This window comes from Protopterus annectens, chromosome 11.part0 (genome assembly GCF_019279795.1).
Source record: "Protopterus annectens isolate FY-2018-M chromosome 11.part0, PAN1.0, whole genome shotgun sequence".
In the NCBI taxonomy this organism is placed as follows: Eukaryota; Metazoa; Chordata; order Ceratodontiformes; family Protopteridae; genus Protopterus; species Protopterus annectens.
In genome coordinates this window covers 557,918,605-557,937,954 of record NC_056745.1, presented here as the reverse complement: position 1 = coordinate 557,937,954, position 19,350 = coordinate 557,918,605, and the positions used below count along the sequence as shown (strand labels likewise).

The window sequence follows — 19,350 nt, the reverse complement described above, 5'->3', positions numbered from 1 at the left end:
CAGTAAGCCAGTCTTCTGAATTAATATAATGTTGGCCCTGCTTACTCCTATGATCTTCCAAAACTTTCAACTCTCAACTGTTTTGCATTATCTCCCAACATGCTTATATTCTGAATTTTTATCTTTAGCTCTTTATACTTCACTCTGCTCTTTAAAGTTGTCCCCTCTATAGCTGTTTCTGTAAAGTACACAGCCCTTCCAATCTGTTCCTAGCCATGTGCCCCCAATCCACTTAAGCTGTCTTATCCTTAATTCTTTAAGAAACTTTAATACCAAACACTCAAAAAGTGAAACTCTTTGAAAACTTTTAAAGAAACTATATAGACCTTCACTCCCTTTCTCTGCCTCCAGAAATCTTTTTTTGTGTGAGGTGATCTTCTGTTCATCTTTAGCATGAATGCCTCACCATAGGTCTCAACCTCTTAGGAGGCCAATGTGGAACAAAGACTCTAACAATGTGTGACAAATGGTTAAAATGTGGAACACACTATTTTTGCACTGTAAGAAACATGCCATTGACATGGGGCATGGTAGAACATCTGTAGAATTCAATAAAAACACTATTTTTATAAGGAACAGAACAAAAATGAGGCAAAAATCTAGCCATTCTGCAAAAATCTGTACATCTGAAAGGCATGCCTCTCAACCTCTTAGTGCAAGAAATCTGGACAAAGCCCAACATAACAGGGGGACAAAAAGCACAAAAAATAGAAACATTTTAAATATTGCACTTATAAACTTAGAAAGTTTGCTAGAATAACAGGATCTTTGTTAGCATACATTTTCTGAAGGATGTGTGTTTCCTTGTGCAGTGACAGCTATGGTTGGGAAATGCCTGTCCTAGGTGCAAAAAAATAAATAAAAAAGGCATCAGTTAAATGATGCTGTGGCTCTCACTGTTTCAGCAATTAGCATATTTTGAATTTTATTAAAATGATCTAGTGTGACCTTGATGGGACTAGTACTTTGGAACAGATCACAATGTATTGAGACTTTTTTTAGTAGGAAAACAAGCCCACCCCTCCCCCAAGGATTGTGTTAGTAAACAAAGTAAGTCGCCTTGACAGGAGGAGGGATGGGATTTGAATACGTCATTCAAGTATAAGCAGAGGTTTCACCTACAAGTGGAACCCTCGCATCGGTTTGTATACTGCAATGCCATTTGGCAGTATTTGCGGTATACAAACCTATCAAAACCCATTTTGCGGAGCCAAAGCTGTTCAGTGCAGAACAGTGGCTTCATTCATTGTTAAATGCGGAGCATTTCACATAATCTGGAGCATTTGGCTCCTCAGTGCCTCACTACATTTGACACTGTGCCTGTTATGACTGATGTCTTCTCCCACCATGTATTTTCACTTATCATCTTAGTGTCTCTTATTATTTCCTGTTTGTTATATTTCATGGCTGGTACTTTTTGCTGTTTAATTCTAACCTTGTTGTGACCTTAATCTCATTCTAGTTTTAGTGTTCCTCTTATTTTAACCCGTCAGTGTTTAGAGAGTCATGATGTGCTACCCCACTTGCCTGCCTAGCATGTGACATCCATCTTGCTTTGCCTATCTCACACCTCCTTAATTTTAAGTTTTCTGCTTCTGTTTTCCTCTTGCCCTCTTACTTTTTCTTGCTTGCCCTGTTCATTTTTCTCCCAACTACTTTCACATAATCTTCAAGTTATTTCAAATATTTGTGCCCTCTCCCATTACTATCTTAAAATTCCCTGGTCTCTTCCAAGTGTAAGCTTACCTGCACCTTTTGTCTAGATAGCTCATTGCCTGTTCATTTATACTACCCATTTTTCCATGTACTTTTCTGTCTTCTAATTTTCAAACAATATTTTTGCCCTTCTTGATGTCGGATACCCAGAATAGTTTCAATACAATCTGCAAAGTGAAACAGAATGAAGAAAATATTGATGTAAATGAGATTACCACCTTGAGAACTGGAAATGCAGTATAAAAGCAATGCTTATATTAAAAACTCAGTGCAAGTAATATTCTGGTCAGCATAACAGTGCACCTTATAAATCCATTGAAGTAACTTCCCCTTTCAGAATTTGATATTTATTCTCAGCTGTTTTTAATTTTTCCAAGTCTTTTGGGTTTCTAATACCATGACGGGAATGAACCCCATTCCCAAGTCAAAGTACCATTAAAGTTCATGAAATTAGTATTGCTTCACTCTTTGATGTTAGACAAAAGTGCTCTTTGCAGCACCCGCAATGTGCCCAGTAATGACTCCTTCTGCAATTCGTACAGTGTTACATGAATTGATAACATATCTAAATACGATTGTAAATTCTTTTTTATAAGAGCAGTTGCTCCTACTACTATTGGAACTGTCTGGGTATTCTTCTTCTACATGGCTCTCATTTCTGCCTGCAGACTAAGGTATTTTATGATTTTGTGCCTCTCTGTACGCAAGACACTGTAGTCACTAGGTGTGGTGATTTCAATTATCAATGCTACTTTTCTCTTCTTTTCTTGGACCACTATATCTGGTTTTCTAGCATCTATCTTTTGAACTGTTGGTATTGGGTGATCCCATGTGATATAAACTTTCTATGATTCTTTGTGGCTCATGTTTCCAGTGTTTTTCAGCCACTTCAGCACCATAATGTCTGCACAATCTCCAGTGTAACAGTCTCGCCACATTATTATCCCTTTCAGTATACAGTCCCTCTGCCATTAGTGCATCGCAACCAGCAACAAGGTGTGTGAATGTTTCCAGTTCAGTTTTACAAAACCTGCATATGTCTGTTTCTCCCACATATTCAATGGACTTTGTAAACCAGCGTGTACATAGCCCACTATCTTAGGCTGCCAATATTAACCTTTCATTTCTCGATGTGAATTCACCGCTCCTTAACCAATCCTGCATTCATTCTTGATCAACATGAGGCTTTTCAAGAAGTTTTCTATACTTGCAACTATATTTATGTTTTTTCCACATTTCTTGCCTTCTCATCTGGTCTTTCACCTTATAGTCTTTCTTTTGTTTTTTAGCACATTCAGTTGCTGCCTGTTTTTTATCTACTTCTAGTTTGATTTCCATTCCTGCTTGATGTCGATATGCTTCTGCTAAATTAAACAGAGATGTCATCTTAGATTTATTCTCCTCATGTTTCAAAACTTTCACTATATTTGGATCCTGTGAGGTCAGCAGATATAACAATGACCTCTTCTGATCTGGATGTGAACCCTTTTGTGATTTGGTGGGCCATGTAGAAGGATTTTCTAACCACTTTGGCAATGTGATTATCAAAGGTGAGATTACTATCTATTTGGGTCCCCAGATCCCTTATTACATCTTCTGTATTTAGGGGACTGCCACCTATGTGATAGTTTGTGGGTACTTTTTTTTTTCCAAAGGGGATGACTATGCACTTTTTGGCATTTAGCTTGAGGCCATGATTTTGACACCAGGTATCCATGTCAGTGAGACCCTATTGGAGGATGTCTGTGTCAGCCGGAGAGTCAATTATAGCCCCTAGTTTGCAGTCATCTGCGAACTTGGACAGCCATAGTCCTCCTGTGCTTGCCTGTACCTCTGAGAAGTATTTGCTGAACAGGAGGGGTCCTAGGACTGAGCCCTGGGGAATGCCACTTGTAACCGGTTTAGAGTCAGATCTAGCTCCCGCAACTCTCACCATGTGGGTTCTGTCAATGAGCTAGTTGGCAACCCATCTTGTGACGTAGGGGTTTATGTTCAGGCTGGTGAGCTTATCTGTAATACAAGAATGGGTAATGGTGTTGAAGGCCTTTGCGAGGGCTAGGTAGGCTGTGTGCACAACCTTTCCCTCATCTATAGAATTGGTAACTGTCTCAAAGAAATCCACCAGGTTTAGGAGGCATGATCTGCCCTTAACAAAGCCAAACTGGGTAGGGTCCAGTGTTTGGAGGTTCCCAATGTCTCTGTTAATGAGTTCTATGATGATGCGCTCCATAGCCTTGCAGACCAAGCTAATCAGGATTATAGGGCGATAGTTCCAGGGGTCTGTTGTGGCTCCACCTTTGTGGAATGGAATAACTGTTGCTGTGCACCACTCTATGGGTACGTAGCCTGTGGAGAGGCTGAGTTTGAACAATGTGTTTAGGTGAGGAGTTAGTTCATCTTTGAGCTCATGTAGGACACAGCCTGAGACACCATCCGGTCCCATTGATGCTGTGTTTTTGGCTTTGGAGAGGGCTGTTTTAACCTGAGTGTCTTTGATTTCAGGGGCTCTACATTCTTCTGGTATGGTTATGGGCCCTCTTGGGGGTGAGAGGGGGGGTGAAGTTTGCACTGAACCTATCTGCCAGGATGTTGGTGATATCAGTTGGTTCAGTGTATTTTATGCCATTCTGCACTAACTCTGAGCAGATCTGAGCATTACCACTTAGATTCTTGACATAGCTAAAGAATGCCTTGTGTTTATCTTTGGAGTCCTTGGCAATTTTTATTTCGAAGCTCGCCTTGGATGATTTTATGAGGGATCGTAGTTTCTTGCTGATACTGATCAGAGATGTCTTCCCTTCTTGGGATTTTACTCTTTTCTGTATTAGTTTCCTCCTTCTATTGTATAGCTTGTTTATGGCAGGGGTCCACCAGACTGGTTTCCTTTTCTTGGAGGATTGAGTCTTGGTTTTGCTTGGGATAGCACGATCCATGCGTTCTTGTAGGTGTCCATAGAATGCATTAATAAAGGATTTTGCAGCTTGGACAGCATTATCCTTTAGCATGGAGGCTTTGAAACGTTCCACCTTGGTCTTAAGTAACTTGAAGTTTGATTTTGAAAAGTTTTTTATGTTGGTTTCCTTGTCCAGGGGTGGGGGCGGAATGTGGATATCCAAAGTGATTTGTTTATGGTCAGATCTAACCAGCGAGGGGTTGACCTCCGGTGTGGAAAACCGGTCACCCATGTTGGTGTTGACCAGGTCCAATATGTTGTCACCTCTGGCAGGAGTGTTGACCAGTTGATCCAGGGTGTTTGAGTTTATAAATTCTAGGAAATGTTGGGCAAGGGAGTTAGTACTTGAGTAGTTCTCCCAGTTAATGTTTGGGTAATTGAAATCACCCAATATTAGGGTGTTTGGTAAGACCTTTATGTTTCCCAGTGTACCAGAATTGCAGAATGGGTGTCATGGGACATGATGGGTGATCTGTAGCAAGCTACAATTTGAATTGCAGTTTTGCCCATTCTTAGTTGCATGTGGATGATCTCTGAAGCATCGTGCTGTGCCACTAACCTGGAGGTGTGGGTATCCTTGATGAATATGGCTACACCTCCCCCTTTTGTATTTCGGTCCGGGTTCTGTGGCCGAAATGTATGGTATGAGTTGTAGCCTGGTAATGCTGGGGTGCTCTCTGGAGCCTTAAACCAGGTTTCTGTTACTACATATATATCGATTTTCTTCATACTGAGGAGAACCTCAAGTGCATGCATTTGGAGGTTTAGACTTCTGGCATTGAGTAGCATTACCCTCAGTTTTTTGTTACTTGTGCTATTTATGGCAGTGGGTTTGTCTTTTGAGCCTTGCCTAAAAACGGCACTGGGGGTGGCAAGAGCCATGGCCTGTATTTGAAAGCCTAAGGGTGACAGGTGCAAGCCGTCTTTGGCGAAGCAGCGTGGCTTGTCGAGCATATCATCCCAGGTAGACAGACACTGGATCACCTTTGAATGACACCAGAAACTTAGCCAGTTGTTGAAATTGATAATTTTTTCTTTATACCGTGGTATCATTATTGGTGAGGGCAGGATGCTACTCAGGGTCAGGGTCATACCGGCCTGAGCTACGTGATCAGAGAGCTCTTCCATGTCTCTTTTCATGTAGTCCAGGGAGGTATGGCTCAGGTCATTCACACCAGCATGGACAATGACAGAGTCATATTTGTAATTGTTCTGGAGTGACCTGAGTGCTTGTGTTATATGGTGGATCCTGGCACCCGACAGGCAGCTAACAGTAACCTTCTCCTTATTCAGCCTAGTGAGTGGAACATCAGTGTGCCTGAATATAGAGTCACCTATGTGTGTTGGGTATGTTATTTTGCCTTAAGGGCTGTGATTGCATGGCACACTAGTTTTGTGAAGTAAGTGTTTCATGGTTTGTATTGGGGGTGGAGGATGCTTGGATGTCTGCTTTGGAGGTCTCTGTTGCTTTTGCAGATTTTTATTTAGAGCCTCCGAGTATGTTTTCGTGTATTTATGTGTGTTTTTTGCCGGTGCTGGTTTAATGGGTCTATGTGAGACTGGTGGAGTGATGTAATTATTTCCCTGCTCCTCTTGACTGTCTGATCCAGTCTTGAGTTGAGAGAGCTTAGCTTATATCGCATTATTGTCCCAAACTAATGTTTTCTTGGTGCTGCAGCTTTCCTTTTTTAAAGGTTGCTTTTGCACATTTATCAAGACCAAATGACATTCCAATATTATCTGAAAAAGTTTTGAGAACCTGCAGCTGTGCTTTCAGTTCCTCATCTGATGAGCTATACAGTTTTTAATCATCGACAAAAAGGAGATGAGAAGTCATTAGATTTTGTTGTTTTCTAGGAGCCAAATTGTAGCCATGTCCTAATCTGTAAACAGCTCAATGGATTAATGGCAAGGCAAAATAGCAATGGTGACAAAGAGTCACCCTGGAATATCCCCCTTTGAATTTTTATCCCTGGGATAATAATCTGTCCTTTATCATGGCTTAATTGCAAAGGGATCTGCCACTGTTTTATGGTTACTGTAATGTAGTCGATCAGTGTGGGGTGTATCTTATACATTTTTAATCACTCTTTTATCCATGAATGTAGGATACTATCAAATGCTTTTTTGTAGTCAATCCATGCCATACTTAGATTTTCCCCTTCTTACATTTCTCCACTATAACTTTGTTTAACAACAAATGATCCTTTGTTCCATATTACTTTCTTTTATTGCCCTTTTGTTTTACTGCCATAATTGAGTTTTCTTCTAAATGACTATAAACTCTGTCGGCGTCAATTCCCGTGTATAGTTTATACGTCGTTGGAAGACAAGTTAATTGGTCTATAATTTGTAGGGTAGCTTGCAGGTTCACTCTTAAATAAGAGCATTGTTTTTCCTGTTGTTAACCAGTGCAGTGTGTGTTTGGGCTGTGCATATAAATAGTTCTTACTCATGGCTAAATCCTCGTACAAAGAAGTTAATACTTTAAGCCAAATGTTAGGTACTGCATCTGGGCCTGAGGTTTTCCGGTTAGAGGCTTTTCTCAACTTTGTTTCAATCTCTGGCTGTTATTTCATCCCATTCATATCCTGCACCTTTAAACTTCTTATTCTTTCTTTTACTTCTTCTGTCCATTTAGCATCTTTATGTTCCACAGGATCTTCATAGATACTTCTCCAAAATATCTACTTCATCTTTTTTTGGCAGTCTTTTAATTCCTTTTACCTTATTTCCCAATTCTCTATAAAACTTTTTTGGGTCATCAATAAATTTCTTATTTTGTGCTTTTCCCTTATATTTTTTTCGTATTTTATAAGTCTTTCCGCATGTTTTGTAATTTTTAGTTTATCTCCAATAGTGCATAATAGATCCTGGTCTGTTGTAATACTGCACATTGCTTTTACCACATCTATCTTTCTTAGTATTTTTGTTGATCTATTCCCCTCTTCTATAATCTTCTAACAGTGACACTTCTTGTCTTAGCTGCTTTATAGTTTTCTCTATTTGATATTTTCATGATGGTATTTGCTTTCGCCCCCTCTTTTCCCTCGCTATCCTGTGTTCCTGTGGTAGAACTTTATCAGTTATTAATTTAGCAGCACAGTAATATATTCGGTTTACTTCTGTTATATTGCACAGATCTCTATGGACAGTCCTAATTACTGTGTTCATTTGTTTTATCAAGCTTTTGACTTTTGGGGTTTTATTAACCTTCTGCAGTCTATTTCTCTCATTGATCTTGATTTATCTGTCTTTATTAAATCAAGCAACTCTTCTCTTAACTCATTTTCTTCCATACTGAGGGCACATCCCTTGTTTTTTGTTTCCTACGGGCATTCTAAAAAAAATTCTATAGCATCTTCCTGTGGCATATTTTCTTCAATTTTGTCCTGTGTCATCTGTTGTTTTGTCATATGGGAACTCACTGGCCTATCACTCCTCAACATTGACTGCTTCAGAGTTTCTACAGTTTCCTGTTCCTTTCCTTGCTGTCTAGCTTCAAATGAACGTTTATACTGGTTTCCTGTGGAAGGTTCCAACTGGATATGCAGAATGGCAACAATGAACCCTCTCTGATAAGCTTTGAATTACTTTCTTCCTCATCATCTGTTACAAGCATATCTCCCCCTTTATCTGCTTTCATCACACTGCATGTTTTATCATTGCCTATGTTCCTCAAGGCTGCTACTGTCTAAATTAAAAACATCTTCCTTTAGGGGGTTTCCTTTGTATTTTTCTTATGTCTACTTCTCATAAGCAGACAGACATGCATATGAGGCAGAAATCACTAGGTTGTTTCCATTTCTTGAAACTAAGATCATCATTGTTATTTTTCCTTTTTTTGATTTTCTAATTCTTCCATTTATGTTAATGTTTGATATACACAACATACATTTTTAAGCCTTATCAAAGTAGTCAATTGTTACTTGAATAGTATGCTCTAGGTGCTTATCTCCAAATGTCCGAGCTGCAGAAAAGCAGGCAGGGTCTACACATAAGATTATTAATAGCTGTTAAGACTGCTTTCATGACAAATTTGTAAGGGGAGACAAAGTACAGAAAACTCTCAACCCATTGGCCAGATAAAGAAATTCAGTTTGAGAAAAATAATCAACCCATTCCACTGGCCAATTAAAAACCTTCAAATTAATAATACTCCACCCACCTCATTGGCCAGCAAAAGACATTTTAATGGAGAACAATATTCTCCTAACCCCTAACCACATTGCTCTTTGCCATTCACATACTGCCCCTTGAGTGAACCTTAGATAAATTATATGCTACTTAATCTTTTGACAAAACCATTAATTCACTGAACAAAACTTGTATCGTGTTTCTCTAGGAGGAGGACTAGCTCTGCTAAGATATCATGCAGATAATGGTCAAGAGCATCACAGCTCTGGAGGCTCTAAAGTTATCCTGGATATCTTAAATGTTTTAAAAAGAGGGACAAATTTATTTTGTTTTTGCCTTGTCACCAAAACATAGTCATGATAAACAAATATTCTTCTGTTCCTCACCTACAAGACTTTTCCACAGCTCAGACAAAATCCATTCTTTAAACTATAGATTTGTCTCTCTATCTGAATAAGTCTTGGAAACCTAGCTGCTGTTCCTGTCAGCATGTAGAACCTATCGGCCAAGTCAGTTTGCACCCCTGTCTGGGGAAGTCTGTCCATTTACTCATTAGCATTACTATGTATGATTTACAGCTTGTAAACTCTCTGGTATATCTGTGAATCTCAGGTTCTCCCCTATTTCAGGACCTTCTAATTGAATCAGTTTCTTTTTATCCTCTTCTTGGGATATTTCCATTGACATTTTACAGTGTTTTCTCTTTCTTTTTTCCTTGGCTCTTTCTTGTCTAAATGACTAGACAAAGTATTCTTCTGTGCATTTATCTGTTTTACTTGTATAGTCTTGTAGTCACACATTCTTGTGATGACTTCTAATATTTTATCCATCTTACTACTCATTTCAGTTGCCATTGACTCTTTGTGCTCCCCTGGAAACCTCACCTTTTTTTCAGTCATGTCTTACCCAGGGTTCAGCTTCTCCAAAATCAATTGTTTATTGGAAGCTTTTTTTATTTCTTGCCTAATTGCCTCATATCCTCTTTACTAGTTTTTATTTACTGTTCAGCACTGATTTAACAATGGACGTTTGTATTTATTCCTTTAGAAAAGTTTAACAAGGGCAAGAGTGGTAGTAAACCCATCTAGCTAGCCCAATACCATACTGGAAATCTAACCATAAGCATGTACATTTGGAAAAAAAATTACTTTAGAATGGTTATTCATCAGAGTATCAGGGACAAAAGAAAATGGGGTTAATGATACTGACTGTGAAAGGGGCTCAGGTAGTGACAGAGGAGAACATAGGTGCATTTGTGGTAACTAGGGGGTTACTGGCAAGGAAGGAAGATTACAATGGCAAGTATTTATATTCCACCTAAAACTATTATTAAGGAGCTTAACAGAACTATGAAGGAAGTAATTAGCTTCTGGTAAGGCATATTATTTATTGGTGGGGACAGGAACCCTGATATGTAATAGTGAATGCGAATCAGGGAGACCTAGAAAGGAAATATGATAAAAGTGGGTAGCTTGTTAAAGAAATGTATGAGAATATTTGGAAAGAAAGATGTAAGATTACTTCCAGGAACCCAGAAAGGGATGTTACCAAACCTAGGAAGCCTATGACTAGAAAAATAACAAGAAACCCTATAAAGGTATTAGCAATTTTCTGGAAATTCTATGAAAATCTGTACACAGCAGAAGAATGGGGAAACCCAGCAAAGATACAAATGGAAATATTTATGGAAGACTTAAATATGCCAGGGTTAGAGGCAGAGGAGGCTCAAGAATTACTAAAATTGGAGGGGATGAGATAAAATGGTGATACATAAACAAAGAAGAAGAAAGTCTCTAGAACAGATAGCATTCCTGTGAAGATGGGATTTTATGAGTAGGATAGTGGTAGCATTTCTGCTTCCTGATGATGAGGTTAATTAGTAATAAATATGAAGGGTCAGAGGCAAAGCATGAAGGTGAGAGGGTTCCTGTCTGTCAAGCTGTGATTGAACAGAGAAAACAGGCAGGGATATCCTCTTTCACCTTTGTTAGAGCCACGGGCAAAGAAAATAATGGGTTCACAAATACAAGGATGTAAATGTATGGTGCTCAAGAAAAAATAGCCTTATAGGTTCATAGCTAGGTACTAGGCTATCTGCCCAAAGGAATTTATAAGCCTAGCCGGAATGTGTTGGCTTTCACCGCACCCCTTAGATTAGTTCCCTGTGCCTCTGTCCAGCAGAGCCATTGAAGTGATCCCTGGGGAAAACTTTCTGTTTCCCATCCACTCATCAAGGTTTCTCTTGAAGAGTGTTAGCGAGGAGCTCTGCATAATGTAGATTGAAATCTTGTTCCAGAGCATGGGAAGTCTCTGGGACAGGAATCTATCCCTCCAGCACGTCCTATTTATTGTTGTGGTGAGGTTTAGATCCCTGGAACATGTGGCTCAAGGGGATATGGCTTTCTTTAGGTGGAGTATGTCCATTAATTCTGGGTTGGACATGGCCTTGCATGTCAGGCAGAGATCTCCTCTGAGTAGGCGGTATGCAACTGAGTACAGATGGAGTTTCTTCAGTTGAGCTGCATAGGGCATCTGCTTGAGGCCAGTGATCCTCTTGGTGAGGTACTTCTGTGGTCTTTCCAGTTGTTGCAGGTGTCTTGTAAGGTACATCCCAAATGGGGCATTGTACTCTATGATGGGTCTGATGAGTGATGCACAGAGGGGCCCAATGACCTCTTTCGCTCAGGATGCAAACCCTTTTGTGATTAGGTGGGCCACATAGAAGGATTTTCTAACCACTTTGGTAATGTGATTATCAAAGGAGAGGTTACTATCTACTTGGGTCCCCAGATCCCTTATTACGTCTTCCGTATTTAGGGGGCTACCACCTATGTGGTAGTTTGTGGGTACTTTGCTTTTTCCAAAGGGGATGACTATGTACTTCTTGGCATTTAGCTTGAGGCCATGGTTTTGACACCAGGTATCTGTCTCAGCGAGACCCTTTTGGAGGATGTCTGTGTCAGCTGGAGAGTAAATTATAGCCCCTAATTTGCTGTTGTCTGCGAACTTGGTCAGCCATAGTCCTCCTGTGCTTGCCTGTACCTCTGAGAAGTATATGCTGAACAAGAGGGGTCCTAGGACTAAGCCCTGGGGAACACCACTTGTAAACAGTTTAGAGTCAGACCTAGCTCCCGCAACTCTTACCATGTGGGTTCTGTCTGTGACCCAGTTACCCATCTCATGATGTAGGGATTTATGTTCAGGCTAGTGAGCTTGTCTATAATACCTGAGTGGGGAATGGTGTTGAAGGCCTTTGTGAGGTCTAGCTAAGCTGTGTGGACCACCTTTCCCTCATCTATAGCCTTGGTAACTGTCTCAAAGAAGTCCACCAGGTTTAGGAGGCATGATCTGCCCTTAACAAAGCCGAACTGGGTAGGGTACAGTGTTTGGAGGTTTCCAATGTCTCTGTTAATGAGATCCATGATGATGCACTCAATAGCTTTGCAGACCAAGCTAGTCAGGCTTATAGGGAGATAGTTCCTGGGGTCCGTTGTGGCTCCACCTTTGTGGAGTGGAATAACCATTGCTGTGCGCCACTTTGTGGGCACATAGCCTGTGGAGAGGCTGAGTTTAAACAGTGTGTTTAGGTGAGGGGTTATTTCATTTTTGAGCTCGTGTAGGACGCGGCCTGGCACACTGTCTGGTCCCATTGATGCTGTGTTTTTGGCTTTGAATAGGGCAGTTTTAACCTGAGTGTCTGTGATTTCAGGGGCACTACATTCTTCTGGTATAGTTATGGGTCCTTTTGGAGGTGAGAGAGGGGTGAAGTTTGCACTGAACCTGTCTGGCAGGATGTTGGCTATATCGGTTGGTTCAGTGCATTTTGTGGCATTCTGCACTAACTCTGAGCAGATCTGAGAATTGCCACTTAGATTCTTGACATAGCTAAAGAATGCCTTGTGACTGTCTTTGGAGTCCATGGCAATTTTTCTTTTGAAACTAGCCTTAGATGATTTTATTAGGGAATGTAGTTTCTTGCTGATACTGATTAGGGATGCCTTCCCTTCTTGGGATTTTACTCTTTTCTGAACTAGTTTCCTCCTTCTATTGTATAGCTTGTTTATGGCAGGGGTCCACCAGACTGGTTTCCTTTTCTTGGAGGAGTGAGTCTTGGTTTTGTTTGGGATAGCATTATCCATGCATTCTTGTAGGTGCCCGTAGAGTGCATTAGTAAAGGGTTTTGCAGCTTGGATAGCGTTATCCTTTAGCATGGGGGCTTTGAAACTTCCCACCTCGGTCTTAAGTAACGTGAAGTTTGCTTTTGAAAAGTTTTTCACGGTGGTTTCTTTGACCGGGGGTAGTGGTGGAATGTGGATATCCAGAGTGATTAGTTTATGGTCAGATCTAACCAGTGAGGGGTTGAACTTCGGTGTGGAACACCGGTCGCCCATGTTGGTGATGACCAGGTCCAATATGTTGTCACCTCTGGTGGGGGTGTTGACCAGTTGATCCAGGGCGTTTGAGTTTATAAATTCTAGGAAATTTTGGGCAAGGGAGTTTGTACTTGAGTAGGTCTCCCAGTTAATGTTTGGGTAATTGAAATCACCCAATATCAGGGTGTTTGGTAGGACCTTTATGTGTCCCAGTGTTTCCAGGAATGCGGAGTGGGGTTCCTGGGGCATGGTGGGTGATCTGTAGCAAGCTATAATTTGAATAGCAGTTTTGCCCATTGTTAGTTGCACGTGGATGATCTCTGAAGCATCATGCTGTGCCACTAACCTGGAGGTGTGGGTATCCCTGATGAATATGGATACTCCCCCACCTTTTGTATTTTGGTCGAGGTTTTGTGGCCAAAATGTATGGTATGAGTTGTTGCCTGGTAGTGCTGGCACCTTAAACCAGGTTTCTGTTACTGCACATATATCGATTTTCTCCATACTGAGGAGTGCCTCCAGTGCATGCATTCTGAGGTTTACACTTCTGGCACTGAGTAGCATTACCCTCAGTTTTTTGTTACTTGTGCGATTTAGGGCCATGGGTTTGTCTTATGAGCCTTGCCTAAAAAAGGCACTATGGGATTGGCAAGAGCCTTGGCTAGTATTCAAAAGCCTAAGGGTGACAGGTGCAAGCCATCTCTAGCAAAGCAGAGTGGCTTGTCGTGCATGTCATCCCAGGCTGACAGACACTGGATCCCCTTTGAATAACACTAGAAGCTTAGCCAATTGTTGAAATTGATATTTTTTTCTCTATACCATGGTATCATTCTTGGTGATGGCAGAATGCTACTCAGGGTCAGGGTCATGCCTGCCTGGGCTACGCAATCAGAGATCTCCTCCATGTCTCTTTTCATGTAGTCCAGGTAGGTATGACTCAGGTCATTCACACCAACATGGACAATGACAGAGCCATATTTGTACTTGTTCTGGAGTGACCTGAGTGCTTGTGTTATGTGGCGGATCCTGGCACCCGACAGGCAGCTAACAGTAACCTTTTCCTTATTCAGCCTAGTGAGTGGGATGTCAGTGTGCCTGACTATAGAGTCACCTATTACTAGTGTGTTGGGTATGTTATTTTGCCTTAATGGCTGTGATTGTGTGGCACACTGGTTTTGTGAAGTATGTGTTTCATGGTTTGTGTTGGGGGGTGGAGGTTGCTTGGATGTCTGCTTTGGAGGTCTCTGTTGCTTTTGCAGATTTTTATTTAGAGCCTCCGAGTATGTTTTTGTGTATTTATGTGTGTTTTTTGCCGGTGCTGGTTTCATAGGTCTATGTGAGACTGGTGGTATGATGCAAGTAATTCCCTTCTCCTCTTGACTGCCTGATCCAGTCTTGGGTTGAGAGAGCTTAGCCTCCAGTTTGGCTGTATAATGCATCTCGCATGTATTAGTGTCTGGTGGGAGGAGAAGAGGGTTGTCTGTGTACATGAGACAATTGTAACATTGCCTCAAAATGCCCAGATTCATCAGTTGGACCGGAGACTACACCTGAAACTGCCCTTTGGACATGCCTGGATAGGTACAGTGAACTGTTTTACTGACTGGCTGGTAAGGTCGAATAGAGACCCTTGTCCTTCTCTACAGTATAGGGGGGGTGTAGTGCTAAGGTTTATTAGTGCTTGCTATGAGTTTTGAGCAAATGCCGGTATGAGAAGTGAATGGTTTGAGTGCTTAAGTTGAAAGTTTGTCTAGTTCCAAGGGAAAAATTGAAGAGTAGACTTTGTGGAGCTGGGAATAATTATACCCTAGCTAACCGGTGCTGCCCGGCCCATAAAACCATGCAAATGTGGGTTTTGTAGCAGGGAAATTAAAGAGATTTGCAGATATTTTGTCCTTGATAAATCCAGAAAGGGTTATTTCATTTTGTGGAACATTTTGAGACAGTTTCATTTTTTTTCAAAATATACAATAAAAGGAGATGAAACAAAGGGTATAGAGATAAACTATAGTTCTATACTTGTTTTAGCAATAACCAGATTTATGGGTACATGAATAAGATGAAGCATTTAGGTGGATTAAAAAGCACTGTAGCTAAAGATATGTGGGAAGAGACTAAAAAGATATAATGTGAAAACAGAGAAGCTGGAAACTTTTGATTATTGATATGGATAGAAACGTAGAAGCAGTGAAAATGTTTCTAGTCCATTTAATTTACTATGCAGGTCAGTCATATTTTTATCAACAAGAAGAGAAGCTGTGGACCATAACTTATAAAGAATTGAAAGAGTTTATTTGGGAGGGAAAGAAGGTATGAGTTAAGTAAGTGGTTTAGGATTTTCAGATTTGAAGGGATGCTTTAGAACTACTCCGTTAAGGCTAATATACATAGAAAAAGCAGAAGACTACAAATCAAAGGGAAAATCAATGATATAGAAATGGGGGGAGATTATGAAGTAAGGAGAGGGTATGATTTTGGATGTAAGAAAATAAGTACATGGAATATTATATTTACAAAGTTGCTGAAAGTTTTTTGAGAACCCAACCAACACAAGAGTGGACAAAGGAGTAAGAAGCTGAGATCCCTCATAAAATCCTCAAAAGCTAGTTATGAAAATAAAATTGCCAGAGATTCCAAAGACAATCACAAGGCATTCTATAGTTATGTCAAGAATCTAAATGGCAATGCTCAGATCTGCTGTGAATTACAACAGAATGGCATTAAATATACTGATCCCAAGGATTTTGCCAATATCCTGGCAGATCGATTTAGTGCCAACTTCACCTTCCTCTCACCCCCTAAAGGGCCCATCTCAATACCAAAAGATTGCCAAATTCAGGTAATCAAGGCCACACAGGTAGAAACCGCACTCTCCAAAGCTAAGAATACAGCATCCATGGGACCAGATGACATCCCAGGCTGTGTACTACATGAACTACAAAATGAACTGGACCTTCACCTAAGTGCAATGTTTAATCATAGCCTCACCTCAGGCTTCATACCCACTGAGTGGCGCACAGCTACAGTTATCCCACTCCACAAGGGGGGATCCGCCTTGGAACCCGGGAGCTACCGTCCCATCAGTCTGACAAGCCTGATCTGCAAGGGCATGGAACGCATTATCATGGAACTTATAAACAAAGACACTGGCAACCTTCAAACACTGGACCCCACCCAGTTTGAGTTTGTGAAGGGACAATCTTGTCTCCTGAATCTGATTCACTTCTTCAAATTAGTCTCCAGAGCTGTGGATGCGGGTAAGGTGGTCCACACAGCCTATCTGGACCTCGCCAAGGCCTTCAACACCATACCCCACTCTGGAAACATAGATAAACTTACTAAGCTGGACATAAATCCCTACATCACTCGATGGGTTGCCAACTGGCTTACTGACAGAACCCAGACTGTAAAAGTCGCCAACTCCAAATCCAGTTCCAGACAAGTGGAGTACCTCAGGGTTTAGTCCTGGGACCACTTTTGTTTGGCATCTACTTCTCTGAAGTACAGGCCAACACTAAGGGACTCTGGCTAACAAAGTTCGCAGATGACTGCAAACTGGGAGCCATTATTGAATCCCCAAATGATGTGGATATTCTACAAAAGGGCCTTACAGAAACAGATGCCTGGTGCCAGAGCCATGGGCTCAAGCTTAATGCCAAGAAATGTATAGTTATCCCCTTTGGAAAAAAACATGTACCCATGAATTACCACATAGGTGGCAGTACACTAAACATTGAAAGTGTGATGAGAAACTTAGGGACACAGGTGGACAGTGGTCTCACTTTTGATAACCATATCAGTCAGGAAATCCTTCTATGTGGCACACCTCATCACTAAGAGCTTTTCATCCAGAAAAAAGGAGGTCATTGTCCCACTGTACTCATCCCTCATTAGACGCATTATAGAGTATAATGCCCCGTTTGGTATGTACCTCACAAGATATCTGCAACAGCTGGAAAGACCACAGAAATACTTCACTAAAAGAATCACAGGCCTAAAGAAGATGCCATATACTGACCATCTAAAAAAAACTCCAGCTATACTCTGTGGCATATCTTCTACTCAGAGGTGATCTCTGCTTAACATACAAGGCCATATCAAACCCTGAGCTGCTGGACATGCTCCACTTAAAGAAATCCCAATCCCACAGAGCCACATGCTCCAGGGATCTAAACCTTGTCATCACAATGAACAAAACATGCTGGAGGGATAGATTCCTGACCCAGAGACTCCCCATACTCTGGAATAGACTGCCCATACATGTCAAGCAGAGCGCCTCCTTGGCCCTCTTCAAAAGGAACCTTGATGATTGGATGGGACATAGGAAGTTCACCCTGGGGATCATCTCAGTCGCCCTGCTAGACAGGGGTCCAGAGAAGTAAATATTGTGGGAAGAAATATCCAGGGAATTGTTATGGCTAGGCTTGTATAGGCCCTAGGGCCGATAGCCTAGTACCAACCTATGAACCTATAACAGTAAGGATGACTGTACTTTGGGTAGAGAAACAGACAAGAAGTAGTTGGAATTTATTGGAGAAAATCAGCAAAGGAACCATGATATTAGGAGCAATAATAACTAGGGAGGCTTTTAAGGGCCCTAGTGAACCTAAGTCATACAGTAGAATGAGACTGCCTACTCTACCAGGAATTGATAACAGATTATAGGCAAAGAGAAAAGTGTAGGGGAGTGTTAAATGAAATACCAGTTCTGGATGAGTTTATAGTTGCGTCTATAACAAAAACTGCAGTTAAAAAAGTGTAGGGGGGGTCTATATAAAATAATGCATGATAAGTACAAGAATCAATAAGAAGGGCTAGAAAAGGCTTGGAAATGAAAACTAAACAAGATACAAAGGAACAATGGAAAGATAGTTGTATGGTTCTAGAAGGTTTAGAATGTTTACATAGAAGTGTTTATATTGGTATTTTAATACCCCAAGCAGACTTCAAAGTAGTTCTCCATATGTAGAAAGCAACTGTTGAGCTCAGATTGTAAAGAGAGGGATACTTAGGAACATGTTTTTGGGAATGCAATCAGTTGATATTTTTCTTTAAATTTCCTAAAGGGTATCTTGTCAGAAAAGCTGGGGGGGGGGTGTGCAAATTATTGTAACAAAGGATATTGTTCTTTTGAGATAGATTATTGAAAGTATATTGCCTAGAAATAGTAATGCCCTACTAAGTTTACTACTGCTGGGCTCCAAAAAAGCAATTTCTAGAAAACAAAAAAGAAACTTAATCTATTGTATTTTCATTGTTTAACTATATCTATTCTAATGTCTCTGACTGCCGTGTGCAATAATTACTGTATTTTTCATTATAAAACTGCCTTTCTACAAGTTGGTATTATTAGAGTTTTTCTCCCTGGGCCTCTGTTAACTTTCCTGGCCAATAAATAAATAAATAAATAATGCAGTAAGTGGCTTGATACAACTTATACCACACATGCTTCTGTTTGTTCATTCAGAAATGCCAGCCTGGAAATTAATACCGGTACTCTAATACCGATTGATTAGCATCTCCTCATTGCTCCCCCTATCACTTTGCACTCAGGCAACTGCATCCTTCGCCCCACCCTAACTATGTCTCTGCACAGGTGTTATAGTGGACTCCACATTTATGGGAAAATGTTGTGTTTCTGCTTTCACTGAGTACTGAAAACAGCTTAACATTTGAAACATCCTACACAGATGATCACAGAATTTTCAAAATACAGTACTGTAACAAAAAGCTATTTACTCCTTGCACCAGTCATGCTTAGCTATACTGAGTAAAAATATAAGGATGAGGCTTGCAAAGAAAATTTTACCAATATAAATAGAAGGAACAATCATACAGAGGAATAAACTATTACATTTGTTTCATGATCACAGCTACACTGAAAGTATGTAAATATAACTTACATATATTGTTTCTTAGGTTTGAGAGGACCATTGCAGATTTTGTTCTCATTTCCTGGATTCAAACATGTGTCTTCAGCACCTATTGTGTATATTTCTACAGCACGTTTTACTCTTCTGGCTTTTGTACATATCGGGTTTAAAAAACCATCATTTGCAAAGTATGGTCTTGCTTTATTGAAGTTTGCATCATACCATTTTGTAACATTCCCATCCTGTAAGCCTGTTGGTATAACACAACATCTAGCATTAACATCACAGTAAGATTAAA

At 40.6% G+C, this 19,350-nt stretch overlaps 1 protein-coding gene across 1 annotated transcript in view; it reads right to left on the bottom strand.

The window, feature by feature from the left end:
• PTPRQ (protein tyrosine phosphatase receptor type Q) overlaps positions 1–19,350 on the bottom strand; it is a 4,272,575-nt gene that overhangs the window by 1,283,317 nt on the left and 2,969,908 nt on the right. Inside the window, exon 27 of the mRNA XM_044087226.1 lies at positions 19,083–19,302. Coding sequence (XP_043943161.1) covers positions 19,083–19,302 — 220 coding nt within the window. The remainder of the gene's footprint in view (positions 1–19,082; positions 19,303–19,350) is intronic.